Here is a 16,831-nt window from a genome sequence, read left to right as displayed (position 1 = left end):
GGTCAAGGACAAGGGCAGTACTACGTACCTTCTTGCCCCCGGAAGAGTTTCTCTCAGGTTTAGTAGACTCTCCCTTTTCCTTGCTGGAGGACTTGGACCTCTTGGTCTTCTCTTTGTCAGCCGAGACTGGGGAGTCTGAGGAGGGACTGGCGCTCTTGCTGTGTTTGTTGGAGGAATCTGGGCAAGAAGAGGAAGAACCCAGCATGAATATGGATCGTATCCATATTTAAGTTTTAATCTATGGTTGTTATGTACAGGGAGCTAACTTACTGGTTCCATTTTCATCTTTTCTGCGTTTGGATTCTAGGCTCATCTCACGGTCAGTGGTCACATGGTCCTAAAAAAGATGGAAAACAATTCAAATGTCCACACCAGCAGGGATGTGGTGGTCAAGCAAATAACTGTCGGTCTCACGGTAACTGACAGTTAATTAAACACACTTAGCATCTTCTGGCTTCCACATATAGCCTACAAGACACTGATGCAGACCTTTGGAACATCTACATTTTAAAAAGTCTAATAAATCCATGTAATAAAGAGTACTCTTTCACAATAAATCCATGATTTATTTTAGACAGGTCTAAAGAAACATGATATGAAGAAAATGTAGTCTATTTCAGAAGAAAAGAATAGCATACTCTGAGTTGTCCTTATGTTAGGCCCTGATCTGGCTATGCCATATTGCTGTGGGCTACACTAGTTCATTTTGGGCCGGCAGGGAGCCTTGTGGTTAGAGCGTTGGACTAGTAATCGGAAGGTTGCTAGATCAAATCCCTGAGCTGACAAGGTAAAAAATCTGTCGTTTTTCCCCCTGAACAAGGCAGTTAATCCACTGTTCCTAGGCAGTCATTGAAAATAAGAATTTGTTCTTAACCGACTTGCTTAGTTAAATAAAGGTAAAATAAAATGATATTTAGCAGACAAGATTTGCTTAGAATTCCATGAAATTATTTTATAGTATAAAGAATACAAATGAACAGAGCTGAATAAAATAGAAAGGATATTTTCTCTAAACGATTTGAGGGAGTGCGCACATGCGACTATTCTGTGTTGAAAGGTTAACAAAGAAATGGGTATTCCCACATGCTTAATTTAGTTATTAATATAACTGTAATTGTTCTACAAATGTTGGGCTATATGTTTTGATTTTTAATACATTGCAAGGCTGCATGATGCGACTCTGACAATGTTTTTTGAGAAGCACTTGATAATGCCTCAAATTTCCCAGCGGCATCCCCTTTGTGTGGCCATAATGCACCGTAAAAAGAAATCCATGCCTTTTCGAGCCCTTCTCCCTGAGTGCTGCCTGCTCCGAAGCACCTCTCATCTCACTCACAAGGCTCTCCATCAGGTGATCAGGTCTCTCTCACAGGCTACAAGTGAAGACGGACACATCGGGGACGCAACTGCACGTGTCCTTATCCAATTCCGAGGTGCATATTGAAGATATTAGAAGAACTGTCAACATTTTCATCAGCCAACAAGGTGAGTCGGCCTAACGAACAGCAAAAGCACTAACCTATGTCAATCTACGATCCCCCAAAGTACACAAGGATTTTTTCTTTACCCTTTTTTTTCTCTCCCTTTTGTGGTATCCAAATTGGTAGTTAGTCTTGTCCCATCGCTGCAACTCCCCAACAGACTCGGGAGAGGCGAATGTCGAGAGCCATGCGTCCACCGAAACAAAACCCTGCCAAGCCGCAATGCTTCTTGACACACTGCTCGCTTAACCCAGCAGCCAGCCGCACCAATGTGTCAGAGTAAACACCTTCAGCTGGCTACTAAAGTCAGCTCGCAGGCACCCGGCCAGCCACAAGTCACTAGGTCGCTAGTCACTAGGTCGCGATTAGACAAGGAAATCCCGGCCGGCCAAAACCTCCCCTTACTCCAACGAAGCTGGGCCAATTGTGCGCCGCCTCATGGGTCGACCGGTCACAGCTGGCCGGCCTGAGGCTGACACAACAGATCAGAACGTTTAGCTTAAAATGTTGATAAGCTATTAGGCTATTTCTTCACATGATAAGTGCAGCAATGCGCACACGGCAGTAGGCTATAAGCGCGAATGTTACAATTAGTTTATCTAAAGTGACCGCAAATGCAATCATGCATGTAATGCTTTTATTATAAAGGTGCATTTTTATGGTGAAAATGATCTTCCACAAACTTGAAAGTCACGCGCTGCTTATATATGTAGTTAGGCTCTACACCCCATGTAAAGCGGATTCATGTGCGTAATTTTAAGAAGTTATTTAGTTGTGATACAAACCTTATCAAAACAGGCTACATGAAGTGTGCGACTATGATTCGAAAAAGCCGCAAAAAAAAGACATTGCTTTCCTTAAACTGGGCATCATTCACAAGTGATAATATATAATTCACAAGTGATAGGCTAATATTGTCACCCATCACACTATTCTTGATTTAATCTTGTCTTTACATATACTAAATAATATATATGTGTGAAATTTGTTTTGATTTAGAATGGATCATTATCATGCACCCGTCTCGAAACAGGGGCAGAGGGAAAATTACATGTCATCTCTGCACTTAAATAGCGAATAGAGGATGCTTTTCTTGTGGTTCATTTTCATGCCAGCCAGGTAGGCTATACTCCTGTTGTAAAGATAAGCAATGTGCTTAATATTAGGAAAGTTGAGAAATAAATATAGTACCACAAGTGTCTATCCAGATAATGAACAGGCAGATAATGAAAAGCCACCAAGAAGAAAATTTAAGAAACATATAGTTACAGTGCCTTCTGAAAGTATTCACACCCCATTACTTTTCCAAAATTGTGTTGTGTTACAAAGTGGGAGAAAAATAAAATGTTTATTTTTATAAAAGTAAAATAAAAAACACTAATATATCTTGATTAGATAACTATTCAACCCCCTGAGTCAATACATGTTAGAATGTCACGTTTGTCAGCGATTACAGCTGGGAGTCTTTCTGGGTAAGTCCAAAAGAGCGTTGTACGCCTGAAGTGTACAATATTTACCTACTATTCTTTAAAAAAAAGAAGTTTTTAATGAGTCAAGCTCCATTTACCATTTTTGGACAGCCATAGTCAAGTCTTGCCATAGATTTCAAGCTAATTTAAGTTGAAGCTGTAACTAGGCCACAAGAACATTCAATGTCATCTTGGTAAGCAATTCCAGTGTATATTTGGCCTTGTGTTTTAGGTTATTGGCCTGCTGAAAGGTGAATTTGTCTCCCAATGTCTGTTGGAAAGCAGACTGAACTAGGTTTTCCTCTGTGCTTAGCTCTATTCCGTTTCTTTTAAGCCTAAAAAACGCCTTAGTCCTTGCCGATAACATGCATACCCATAACATGATGCAGCCACCACCATTCTTGAAAATATGAAGAGTGGTAACTCAGTGATGTTTTGTGTTTGCTCCAAACATAACACTTTGTATTCAGGACAAAAAGTTCATTTCTTTGCAGTATTACTTTGCGCCTTAATGCAAACAGGATGCATGTTTTGGAATATTTTTTATTCTGTACAGGTTTCCTTCTTTTCACTTTGTAATTTATGTTAGTATTGTGGAGTAACTACAATGTTTTATCTCCTATCACAGCCATTAAACCAAAATGTTGGCCTCATGGTGAAATCCCTGAGCGGTTTCCTTCCTCTCCGGAAACTGGGGTGTCTTATCTTTGTAGTGACTGGCTGTATTGATACACCATCCAAAATGTAATGTTTATAACTACACCATACTCAAAGGGATATTCAATGTCTGCTTTAAAAAATATCCATCTACCAATAAGTGCCCTTCTTTGCAAACCATAGGAAAACCTCCCTGGTCTTTTGTGGTTGAATCTGTGTTTGAAATTTACTGCTCGGTAGAAAATTAGATGTGTTGGATACAGAGATAAGGTAGTCATTTAAATAATGTTAAAACACTATTATTGCACACAAGTTGAGTCCATGCAACTTATTATGGGACTTGTTAAGCACATTTTTACTCCTGAACTTATTTAGGCTTGCCATAACAAAGGGGTTGAATACTTACTGACTGAAGACATTTCAACTTTTCATTAATTTGTAAACATGTCTAAAAACATCATTCCACTTTGACATGGGGTATTGTGTAGACCAGTGACAAAATCTCTATTTAATCCATTTGAAATTTAGGCTTTCAAGAGGTGTGAATACTTTCTGAAGGCACTGTCCATGTCATTTGAGGTGCGAATGATCATTTATTTTATTTTATTTTTTATTTTACCTTTATTTAACCAGGTAGGCAAGTTGAGAACAAGTTCTCATTTACAATTGCGACCTGGCCAAGATAAAGCAAAGCAGTTCGACAGATACAACGACACAGAGTTACACATGGAGTAAAACAAACATACAGTCAATAATACAGTATAAACAAGTCTATATACAATGTGAGCAAATGAGGTGAGAAGGGAGGTAAAGGCAAAAAAGGCCATGGTGGCAAAGTAAATACAATATAGCAAGTAAAACACTGGAATGGTAGTTTTGCAATGGAAGAATGTGCAAAGTAGAAATAAAAATAATGGGGTGCAAAGGAGCAAAATAAATAAATAAATAAAAATTAAATACAGTTGGGAAAGAGGTAGTTGTTTGGGCTAAATTATAGGTGGGCTATGTACAGGTGCAGTAATCTGTGAGCTGCTCTGACAGTTGGTGCTTAAAGCTAGTGAGGGAGATAAGTGTTTCCAGTTTCAGAGATTTTTGTAGTTCGTTCCAGTCATTGGCAGCAGAGAACTGGAAGGAGAGGCGGCCAAAGGAAGAATTGGTTTTGGGGATGACCAGAGAGATATACCTGCTGGAGCGTGTGCTACAGGTGGGAGATGCTATGGTGACCAGCGAGCTGAGATAAGGGGGACTTTACCTAGCAGGGTCTTGTAGATGACATGGAGCCAGTGGGTTTGGCGACGAGTATGAAGCGAGGGCCAGCCAACGAGAGCGTACAGGTCGCAATGGTGGGTAGTATATGGGGCTTTGGTGATAAAACGGATTGCACTGTGATAGACTGCATCCAATTTGTTGAGTAGGGTATTGGAGGCTATTTTGTAAATGACATCGCCAAAGTCGAGGACTGGTAGGATGGTCAGTTTTACAAGGGTATGTTTGGCAGCATGAGTGAAGGATGCTTTGTTGCGAAATAGGAAGCCAATTCTAGATTTAACTTTGGATTGGAGATGTTTGATATGGGTCTGGAAGGAGAGTTTACAGTCTAACCAGACACCTAAGTATTTGTAGTTGTCCACGTATTCTAAGTCAGAGCCGTCCAGAGTAGTGATGTTGGACAGGCTGGTAGGTGCAGGTAGCGATCGGTTGAAGAGCATGCATTTAGTTTTACTTGTATTTAAGAGCAATTGGAGGCCACGGAAGGAGAGTTGTATGGCATTGAAGCTTGCCTGGAGGGTTGTTAACACAGTGTCCAAAGAAGGGCCGGAAGTATACAGAATGGTGTCGTCTGCGTAGAGGTGGATCAGGGACTCACCAGCAGCAAGAGCGACCTCATTGATGTATACAGAGAAGAGAGTCGGTCCAAGAATTGAACCCTGTGGCACCCCCATAGAGACTGCCAGAGGTCCGGACAGCAGACCCTCCGATTTGACACACTGAACTCTATCAGAGAAGTAGTTGGTGAACCAGGCGAGGCAATTATTTGAGAAACCAAGGCTGTCGAGTCTGCCGATGAGGATGTGGTGATTGACAGAGTCGAAAGCCTTGGCCAGATCAATGAATACGGCTGCACAGTAATGTTTCTTATCGATGGCGGTTAAGATATCGTTTAGGACCTTGAGCGTGGGTGAGGTGCACCCATGACCAGCTCTGAAACCAGATTGCATAGCAGAGAAGGTATGGTGAGATTCGAAATGGTCGGTAATCTGTTTGTTGACTTGGCTTTCGAAGACCTTAGAAAGGCACGGTAGGATAGATATAGGTCTGTAGCAGTTTGGGTCAAGAGTGTCCCCCCCTTTGAAGAGGGGGATGACCGCAGCTGCTTTCCAATCTTTGGGAATCTCAGACGACACGAAAGAGAGGTTGAACAGGCTAGTAATAGGGGTGGCAACAATTTCGGCAGATAATTTTAGAAAGAAAGGGTCCAGATTGTCTAGCCCGGCTGATTTGTAGGGGTCCAGATTTTGCAGCTCTTTCAGAACATCAGCTGAATGGATTTGGGAGAAGGAGAAATGGGGAAGGCTTGGGCGAGTTGCTGTTGGGGGTGCAGTGCTGTTGTCCGGGGTAGGAGTAGCCAGGTGGAAAGCATGGCCAGCCGTAGAAAAATGCTTATTGAAATTCTCAATTATGGTGGATTTATCATTGGTGACAGTGTTTCCTATCTTCAGTGCAGTGGGCAGCTGGGAGGAGGTGTTCTTATTCTCCATGGACTTTACAGTGTCCCAGAACTTTTTGAGTTAGTGTTGCAGGAAGCAAATTTCTGCTTGAAAAAGCTAGCCTTGGCTTTTCTAACTGCCTGTGTATAATGGTTTCTAGCTTCCCTGAACAGCTGCATATCACGGGGCTGTTCGATGCTAATGCAGAACGCCATAGGATGTTTTTGTGTTGGTTAAGGGCAGTCAGGTCTGGGGAGAACCAAGGGCTATATCTGTTCCTGGTTCTAAATTTCTTGAATGGGGCATGTTTATTTAAGATGGTTAGGAAGGCATTTTTAAAAAATATCCAGGCATCCTCTACTGACGGGATGAGATCAATATCCTTCCAGGATACCCCGGCCAGGTCGATTAGAAAGGCCTGCTCGCAGAAGTGTTTCAGGGAGCGTTTTACAGTGATGAGTGGAGGTCGTTTGACCGCTGACCCATTACGGATGCAGGCAATGAGGCAGTGATCGCTGAGATCTTGGTTGAAGACAGCAGAGGTGTATTTAGAGGGGAAGTTGGTTAGGATGATATCTATGAGGGTGCCCGTGTTTAAGGCTTTGGGGAGGTACCTGGTAGGTTCATTGATAATTTGTGTGAGATTGAGGGCATCAAGTTTAGATTGTAGGATGGCTGGGGTGTTAAGCATGTTCCAGTTTAGGTCACCTAGCAGCACGAACTCTGAAGATAGATGGGGGGCAATCAGTTCACATATGGTGTCCAGAGCACAGCTGGGGGCAGAGGGTGGTCTATAGCAGGTGAGAGACTTGTTTTTAGAGAGGTGGATTTTTAAAAGTAGAAGTTCAAATTGTTTGGGTACAGACCTGGATAGTAGGACAGAACTCTGCAGGCTATCTTTGCAGTAGATTGCAACACCGCCCCCTTTGGCAGTTCTATCTTGTCTGAAAATGTTGTAGTTTGGAATTAAAATTTCTGAATTTTTGGTGGTCTTCCTAAGCCAGGATTCAGACACAGCTAGAACATCCGGGTTGGCTGAGTATGCTAAAGCAGTGAATAGAACAAACTTAGGGAGGAGGCTTCTAATGTTAACATGCATGAAACCAAGGCTATTACGGTCACAGAAGTCATCAAAAGAGAGCGCCTGGGGAATAGGAGTGGAGCTAGGCACTGCAGGGCCTGGATTCACCTCTACATCGCCAGAGGAACATAGGAGGAGTAGAATAAGGGTACGGCTAAAAGCTATGAGAATTGGTCGTCTAGAACTGGAAAATAGAGTAAAAGGAGGTTTCTGGGGGCGATAAAATAGCATCAAGGTATAATGTACAGACAAATGTATGGTAGGATGTGAATACAGTGGAGGTAAACCTAGGTATTGAGTGATGAAGAGAGAGATATTGTCTCTAGAAACATCATTGAAACCAGGAGATGTCATTGCATGTGTGGGTGGTGGAACTAATAGGTTGGATAAGGTATAGTGAGCAGGACTAGAGGCTCTACAGTGAAATAAGCCAATAAACACTAACCAGAACAGCAATGGACAAGACATATTGACATTAAGGAGAGGCATGCTTAGTCGAGTGATCAAAAGGGTCCGGTGAGTGGAGAGGTTGGTTGGTGATTTAGACAGCTAGCCAGGCCATCGGTAGCAAGCTAGCATAGGATGGAGGTCTGTTGTTAGCCACCTCTTGCGTTCTGTCAGTAGATTAGTGGGGTTCCGTGTGGTAGAGGGGATTAATCCAAATCACACAACAACAAAAATAAAAACAATAGATATAGTTATAGATGCCCAAGAAGAAAACATAATAATAATAAAAATAAATAAATTGTCCGATTGTCTATTCAGATAGCAGCCGGTAAGATAGCTAACGGTTAGCAGGCCGCAGATGGGCGTTCAGGTAACGTCGCGACGGAGGAGCCAGCCGGATCTCCTTCGGGTAGATAACGTCGGCAGTCCAGTTATGAAGGCCCGGTGGGGCTCCGCGTAGGCAGTAGAACGGGTCCGGATAGGTGACTGCAGCCCAGGAGTGATTGATGGAACTCAGGAGTGATTGACGGAGCTGGCTAGCTCCGGAATAATTGATGTTTGCTCCGGAATCGACGAAGGCCGATAGTCACACGGATAGCAGCTAGCTAGCTGTGAGATCCGGGTATGAATGTCCAGAGAGCAGTCGAAATCCAGGGACATGGAGAGAAATTGGTCCGGTATGTTCCGTTCCGTTCCGAGCCGCGCTGCACAGAACTGGCGATAGATTTTCGAGCTAAAGGATAGCTGATGACCACAAACCGTGGTTAGCTGAATACTAACGATTTGCCAGTAAAGGAGCTAACTAGCTTCTGGATTAGCTTCTGGTTAGTTTCAGGCTAGCTTCTTGGAGTTTCTGGCTAGCTTCTTGGAGGATTACAGATTTGAGGTAAATAATACTTTTTATAAATATAAATTGGTGAGGCGGGTTGCAGGAGAGTGTTTTGAAGATGAGTTGATGGAAAATAAAAATGAAATGTATGTGAAAAAAAGTTGTAAATATATATATATACAGGACACGACAAGACGAGGACAAAAGACGTCTGAACTGCTATGCCACCTTGGAGCCCATCATGAGCCAAGTCATTATACCCATCATTTCACTTCCCTTGTGAGAACCATGAGCATGGACTGACTTCTTCTGAGGTGGAACCTAAACTCTCTAGGACAGGAAATTAAGTCAAAATCGCAGCAACAACTTCCTCTGGGGGGTTCCTTTAAGGACGGTCAACCATTAGAATCTCACCAGTCTTGACAATCTATGCAAAACTATAACATATAAGTTAGAAGTAGTTGGCTTTTAAGTTATATATCAAATCAAGATGAGAGCAAGCACCAGATCAGATAAGAACACTCCTTTCCCCATTGAAGTCCACCTTTAAATCTCTCCCTTGCCCTCTCAAATACTCACTCTCTTCCTGTCCTTTCGGTCTTTGTCTTCGGTCTTCTTCTCTTTGGAACGGCCCCGGGTATTCTCTGACTCTTTCTGGTCCGTCTCCCTCTCTCTGCTCTTGGACCGCGAGACCGAATTGTAGGTGATGTGGTGCTGTAAGGAATGAGCATACAAATCAAACAAACAAACACAGACTAAAATATAATATATATATATATATATATATATATATATACACATATTTTTTACATACATTGTATGGCATTGTGCACTTACTGGAGGATGCCTTGAAATGTGTGTGCTGAAACCTGCCTGTTCTCCTCAGTGTGTGTGTGTGCCTATTACCAAGCCTATAACCTTAAAATATAAGTCCATATGCCGAGGCAGACCCTGTACATACTATGTGTTGCTGATCATATAAATGAACCGCTAAGTGGCTGACCGTTCCTGGAGAAAAATCAGTAGGAAACGCATAGAAAAAGTTATAGTTAATAAGGAAATCAGTCAATTTAAATAAATTGATAAGATATCTTTAAAAAAGGTAGGATCGTAGATCAGAAAACTAGTCAGTATCTGGTGTGACCACCATTTGCCTCATGCAGTGCGAGTTGATCAGGCTGTTGACTGTGGCCTGTGGAATGTTGTCCCACTCTTCTTCAATGGCTGTACAAAGTTGCTGGATATTGCCGGGAACTGGAACACGCTGTCGTACACGTTGCTCCAGAGCATCCCAAACATGCTCAATGGGTGACATGTCTGTTGAGTATGCAGGCCACTGAAGAACTGGGACATTTTCAGCATCCAGGAATTGAGTACAGATCTTTGCGACATGGGGCTGTGCATTATCATGCTGAAATATGAGGTGATGGCAGCAGATGAATGTCAAGTCAATGGGCCTCAGAATCTCATCATGGTATCGCTGTGCATTCAAATCGCCATCGATAAAATACAAATTGTGTTCGTTGACCATAGCTTATGCCTGCCCATACCATAACCCCACTGCCACCATGGGGCACTCTGATCACAACGTTGACATCAAACCGCTCACCCACACGACGCCATACACGCTGTCTGCCATCTGCCCGGTACAATTGAAACCGGGATTCATCCGTGAAGAGTAAACTTCTCCAATGTGCCAGTGGTCATCAAAGGTGAGTATTTGCCCACTGAAGTCGGTTATGAAGCCGAACTGTAGACAGTTCAAGACCCTGGTGAGGACGACGAGCACTCAGATGAGCTTCCCTGAGACGGTTTCTGACAGTTTGTGCAGAAATTCTTCGGTATTGCAAACCCACAGTTTCATCAGCTGTCTGAGTGGCTGCTCTCAGACAATCCTGCAGGTGAAGAAGCTGGATGTGGAGGTCCTGGGCTGGCGTGGTTACACGTGGTCTGTGGTCGTGAGGCTGGTTGGATTTACTGCCAAATTCTGTAAAATGATGTTGGAGGCGGCTTACAGTTGAGAAATGAACATCTGGCAACAGCTCTGGTGGACATTCCTGCAGTCAGCATGCCAATTGCACACTCCCTCAAATCGTCCGATATCTGTGGAATTGTGTTGTTGAAAAAACTGCACATTTTATAGTAGCATTTTATTATCCCCAGCTAAGGGGAAAGGTGGATAACTAGTCAGTTGTACAACTGAATGCCTTCAACTGAAATGTGTCTTTCGCATTTAACCCAACCCCTCTGAATCAGAGAGGTGCGGGGGGGTACCTTAATTAACATCCACGTCTTCAGCAGCCGGGGAACAGTGGGTTAACTGCCTTGCTCAGGAGCAGAACGACAGATTTTTACCTTGTCAGCTCGGAGATTCGATCCAGCAACCTTTCGGTTACACAAGGTGCATCTGTGTAATGATCATGCTGTTTAATCAGCTTCTTGATATACCACACCGGTCAGGTGGATGTATTATCTTGGCAAAGGAGAAAGGCTCACTAACAGGGATGTAAACAAATTTGAGATCACAAAATTGAGAAAACATTGTGTGTATGGAACATTTCTGGGGCCTTTTATTTCAGCTCATTACACATGAGACCATCACTTTACACATTGCGTTTATGTTTTTGTTCAGTCTAGTACAATGGAACATCAGGAACATTTTAACAAGATTGACACTACAAAGTTAAACTCTAATCCCTAACTCGTGGTCAGAGGAGAAGTATGGTCTATCATTATCAGTATTCAGACCCCAAACATCTCCCTCCTCAACAACCAGGTCAGCAGTGACTGCAGCTCTATCAAGAGAGCATAAACATCATCCCAATAACTTCACAGTGAACCATGTAGAACGGGGATGTGAGTCTGGACCGTGGGGGGTAGATCAAAATAGCAGACTAGCACTGTCCACTGACAGCAGAGCACTGCTATCTGTGCTGCTGTCTAACTTGATACAAATTTAACAAGCCAACCGTGTACCTGCTGTATGAATGATTCATCTGACCATCTCTAGCTTTGTCTGCAGGGGGAGAGAGGGAGAATCTCGACAGAGGAACAACTGAGTTATGGCTGATGTGAGAAGAACCCAATACATATGGACTAAGGCTTATAGGGGTTTAGGTGCTGAAAAGGAATGGCAGGCTTGGTTTGGTCTTAAAACAAGCTCAAAAAACCTAGAGTGTAATAAAGACTATTAATGTTTTGTTTTAAACGTCTATCAGAAATCAATATGGAACAGAGGCGGGTGGATGAAGGCGTGTGTGAGAGAGATCTAGAGAGACAGGTCCGTTATGTGGGCTCAATAGAGGATTACACTCTTTTTCTCAGTGTTTTCACAGCACATCACACGCATAGCTAATGAGCCTCCGCCCGGGCAGGCATCAGAGACGGCCTTACAAAGTGATCACAGGCAGAGGAATAAACGCCGCCCGCTTAAAACTCTGCCCTTTCCCCGTCTCTTCTCCCCGGTGGCACAATCAGGACCTTTTCACACAACAGTCTGCCATCCTGGACAGTCTCTCTAATCTTTCCCATGACTACACTGAACTCATCAACATTTAGTGTGGAGGTCTGGCTGCCTGGTACAGAGTGGACGTAAACAGGCAAGCCTGATCTAAGGTGATATCTCAGGTTTCACTATTCAGCAATGACTTCTTATGCAAGTCAGATTTATTTGGACACGGTCTGCAAAATGGTACCTTTTCACATTTAATAAGTGTAATCATCAAAGTCCTTCTAACTGACCCCCTCCTCATGGCACTTGGAGAAAGAGAATGAAGATAACAGTCAAGGTGAATAGTGATAGAGTAATGTTTAGGAGGAGTCCAAACCTTGGATGCAGAGTCCTTGGGTTCGTTGCTATTGTCCTGTAGGAATGAATGGAGATGACAGATGAGCTGGGGGGGTTGTCAGACAGCAGGTCAGGAGAGTCAGGAGGACGGGGGTTTCAGGGGCTGGACGGACCGACGTCACACTTCCTTCCCCCTTGACCTTCAAGGACTAAGGCTTTCACAAGGTTATTAACAGAGAGGAGGGTTCATTTATCTTTAACAGGGGTCATCTCATTAGCTTTACATTAGAAAAACCCTGAGAAGTGAGATGAAAGTGTGTGTGATTTTTTTTTCTACAAAAAATTGTCTGGAATTAAATGCAGCATCTCAAAGAGGCCTACAGAACACTGTTTATAGTGCATGTGGTGTAAATCTACAAAACAACTGAACTGAGTGTGTGTATCTGACAAATTAATTGAATGTGTGCTCTGCTCTCCTAGGTTTTAGCACTCTGTTGTTGTCACTTACAGTTGAGAATGGATAAGACACAGGGAGCCTATCTCTCTGGTTGGTAGTAAACATTAAGACCTATCACAAGCTTCAAGCGGTTTAGGCAACGCTCCAGCAGATCCAGAAGGCTTCGCCCACACTTTCTCTCTCCCTCTCGCACTTTCTCGCACTTTCTGTGGCGGTAGGCAGGCTTTATTTTCCTCCTGTACTTTTGGCTGGTGCAAAACTGAGGCTCTGGCTCTCCTCTCCTGCTCTCTGTGGGCCTGGGTGCTGGTGGTGCCTGGGGTCCCCACTGCGCGTGCAACAAGGTGCTGAGGGGTGTTGGGTTGGTGGTTGTAGGGGGGGGCCACAGGAGCGACTGACTGCATACACATCTTGAGTGGAAGCGTAGGTACAGATTGAGGCTGCATGCGGGCTGTTTTAACAGATCAGAGCTAACAGCAGATACCGAGACTTCTTCTGAAGACACTGTGCGACTCCGGACTCCGCCCACCGCCCCCCGCTGGATTCCCGCAGATTCAAAGGAAAAGAAAAACACGTCACGCCACTTCAACCAAGAAATCTTCTCAGCTTGCAGAAAATGGGGGAAAAAAACTCTTCATCTTGGGTGCCATTTTGAACGGGGAAAATACCAGGGGATCTTAGACGGGAAAAATACCAGGGATCTTAGATGGGAAAAATACCAGGGATCTTACACGGGGAAAAATCTAAATAAATCTTCTTTTCAGCTTTGCCAGCAAAAAACTAAAAATCTCATGACTTCGGAAGCAATTTTACTTGAAGAAAAATATTGCTCTCAAAAAGAGAAAAAGGGTGGGGGATATAGAAACTCAAAAATTCCTCTCTTCTCCAAGGCACTTTTACTGCTTTCCTTCACATTAAAATAAATTTATATTTCAAATAATCGATATATACATTATTCTCTTGGCTAAGTCCTTGATGATTATCCCCAATCAGGAAATATATTAAGGAAAAGTCCAAATGGAATTCTTTCCAAACTCCCATGGTTACGAAGGGGATGCCAGACGGGGCTTTCCTGTGTGTATGAGAACTCTCCCCGGTGATCTTGAGGGCCGATGGAACACGCAACAGTTGGGAACGCTCCGGCGGAAAGGGAAGAAACACGGGCTCAGCTTTCCTCAGGCCATACTAACCTTAACAGAGGAAGAGTGGGATGGTGAAGAGTGGGTATCGACTTTTCGCCTTTTGTGATCTGGAAAAAATGACCAAGAGGATTAAATTGAGTTCTCATTTCAACATTTAAACTAGTAGCTGTGATTACCCACTGACAATCAGCAGAAACAGTATAAGTGCAGAGCCAGTGTTGGCGGTCAGGTTGCGTACCCCTCTCAGATTCAGCAGATTCAGATCGGGGAACTGGAGACTTGAGGGACCCGGACACAGCACTCCTGTCTCCTCCCTTCTCCTTACTCTGGTCTCCTCCCTTCTCCTTAGTCTTGGACTCCTTGGCTCCAGTGTCGCGCTCCCTGGACAGCTCCTTGGGCTCTCCGTTGCCGGCTTTGGCCTTGTTGTCCTCTTTGTTGCTCTTCTCCTCCGCCTTCTGCTTGTCCCGGTCTGCCTTGGGCGTCTTCTCCTTACCCTCGCGTGGCGCCCGCTCCTCCTTGCCGGCTGCTCCTCTCTCGTCCCTCTGCTTCTCCCGCCGGCTCTCCCCCTTCGTCTCTGGAGTGCTGCCTGGAGTCTTCTCCTTCTTCTCTTTTTTCTCCTTCCCGCTCTTTTCTTTGTCATCCCTCTCTTTGATGGCTTTGGTGCTGCGAGGGAAACAGAATGGACATTGTTCAGAGTTCAACATTGACAACATGCAATGATGTGCAGATAAGCAAAAGCCGAGACTGATTCAACTTCCTCTTCCCCTACACTTAGAGGGGGAAAACATCATAGAGTCATCCTTTAATACCTGGATAGAATCATAGAGTCATCCTTTAATACCTGGATAGAATCATAGAGTCATCCTTTAATACCTGGATAGAATCAGAGTCATTCTTTAATACCTGGATAGAATCAGAGTCATTCTTTAATACCTGGATAGAATCATAGAGTCATTCTTTAATACCTGGATAGAATCAGAGTCATTCTTTAATACCTGGATAGAATCATAGAGTAATTCTTTAATTCCTGAATAGAATCATTCTTTAATACCTGGATAGAATCAGAGTCATTCTTTAATACCTGGATAGAATCAGAATCATTCTTTAATACCTGGATAGAATCATAGAGTAATTCTTTAATTCCTGAATAGAATCATTCTTTAATACCTGGATAGAATCATAGAGTAATTTTTTAATTCCTGAATAGAATCATTCTTTAATACCTGGATAGAATCATAGAGTAATTCTTTAATTCCTGAATAGAATCATACTTTAATACCTGGATAGAATCATAGAGTAATTCTTTAATTCCTGAATAGAATCATACTTTAATACCTGGATAGAATAATACATGAAAACTTTAGATGTCTAGACTTTATATGGATGGGTTCTGGGTTCTGACTCAGAACTTTAAATACCGTTAATTATCAGGTGTCTACCCTATTGAAATATTGAGTTCCATAGTCTGGTTTCTACATCAGAAGTTAATATCTGTAGGAAGATTGTATATGGTGGAGGCAATTAAGCTGGAATGTACTGATTAAAGGAAAGGCAATCACATGTTGGCAGGCACTGATGGAGAGATGTGGTTTAGTGAGGAATGGGGGGCCGAGATCAGGTCACATTAAGGGAGAAGGAACAGTTTATTGCCCACATCACTTAACTTCCTGCCTAGTAATAAATATGTAATATTTAAAGAGAAGGGGGAGACTCCATTCAAATTGGGACATATATATACTACCACTGGTAGGAATATGTCTTTGTCTGTGTAGCTGAATGACGCAATGGGTGAATATACTTGGTTTGAGCTTTACCAACTGTCTGAAATTTTACAAGATTCATTTAGAACCTAACAATATCAACCAGTTAAAAGTGCTGTTAGATTCCAGTCTGGGTATTCAATGACTGACTAATATTCAAACAATTGATTATGTTATTCAGCTTTCTTTTTCTTTTCTTAAAAAAAAAAACATATTAATGAGCAATAGTGTAATAGTTGAGAACAGTAAATAAATATAGTTGTTCCCCAGCGCTGTTCGCCTCTGTTGGCTAGCCTCCATGCTTACCTGTTAGGAGCACCATTCCCATTGCTGGTGGTCACTTTGGCCACTGTGCTATTGGCTTTGTTCACTGGCTTCGCCGTCCCCTGAGATTTATCCTTGGATCGGTCTACCAAAACACAAAGCAGCAACAGCATGAACACAATGGTCCTTTCAATAAAACAAATGTCCCAATGCCGATTCAAACTCTATAACACCTGTCGGGGGGGGGGTTCTAATATTTCCCCTTCAGCTTATCTTGTGACAGAAGGGCAGACCCACTCACCAGCGTCCTCGCAGGCTCCCTCCTCCGTCTTGCTGGCGTTGGTGGCAGGCTTGGCTGTGGTGCCAGGGCCGTTCAGCTGGCTGGCAGTGGTGGCGCTACGCACCGGCTGCTCCTTGTGGTGGAACTCATTCTCAGGGACCATGTGCACTTTCCTGCCTTTCAACTGGCCAGAATAGCTGTAAGATGCATGAAGAGTTTACACAAGGTACAGGCAGGGCAATCACACAGCATCACACCCCATTCACATGCCAAACTAAAACTCCCATAGACACACCACAGAAACACAAAACTCTCACCTAGGCAAATAATAAGATAATATCTTTCCACTTTCACACACACAGGGTTTCCGTTAGCCGGTAATGGCCAGCTTTTATCTAATACAAAATTTGAAAACACAATAAATAAAATTGGTGCCAGCCAATTGTCCGAAAAAAATAAATAAATCCCCTTA

General features: G+C 43.2%; 1 protein-coding gene across 4 annotated transcripts in view; it reads right to left on the bottom strand.

Moving 5' to 3' along the window:
* The window catches only part of LOC112228663 (THO complex subunit 2), a 64,287-nt gene that overhangs the window by 3,290 nt on the left and 44,166 nt on the right, over nucleotides 1–16,831 (bottom strand). For all 4 annotated transcript variants that reach the window (XM_042309738.1, XM_042309739.1, XM_042309740.1 and 1 more), the window contains exons 29-36: nucleotides 16,381–16,556; nucleotides 16,122–16,224; nucleotides 14,294–14,718; nucleotides 14,104–14,162; nucleotides 12,500–12,535; nucleotides 9,252–9,386; nucleotides 271–337; nucleotides 29–177 (exon numbers count right to left, since the gene is read on the bottom strand). In XM_042309738.1, the coding sequence (XP_042165672.1) occupies nucleotides 29–177; nucleotides 271–337; nucleotides 9,252–9,386; nucleotides 12,500–12,535; nucleotides 14,104–14,162; nucleotides 14,294–14,718; nucleotides 16,122–16,224; nucleotides 16,381–16,556 (1,150 nt within the window). The remainder of the gene's footprint in view (nucleotides 1–28; nucleotides 178–270; nucleotides 338–9,251; nucleotides 9,387–12,499; nucleotides 12,536–14,103; nucleotides 14,163–14,293; nucleotides 14,719–16,121; nucleotides 16,225–16,380; nucleotides 16,557–16,831) is intronic.

This window comes from Oncorhynchus tshawytscha, linkage group LG30 (assembly GCF_018296145.1).
Source record: "Oncorhynchus tshawytscha isolate Ot180627B linkage group LG30, Otsh_v2.0, whole genome shotgun sequence".
NCBI lineage: Eukaryota > Metazoa > Chordata > Actinopteri > Salmoniformes > Salmonidae > Oncorhynchus > Oncorhynchus tshawytscha.
This window is presented reverse-complemented; position numbering and strand designations above follow the sequence as displayed.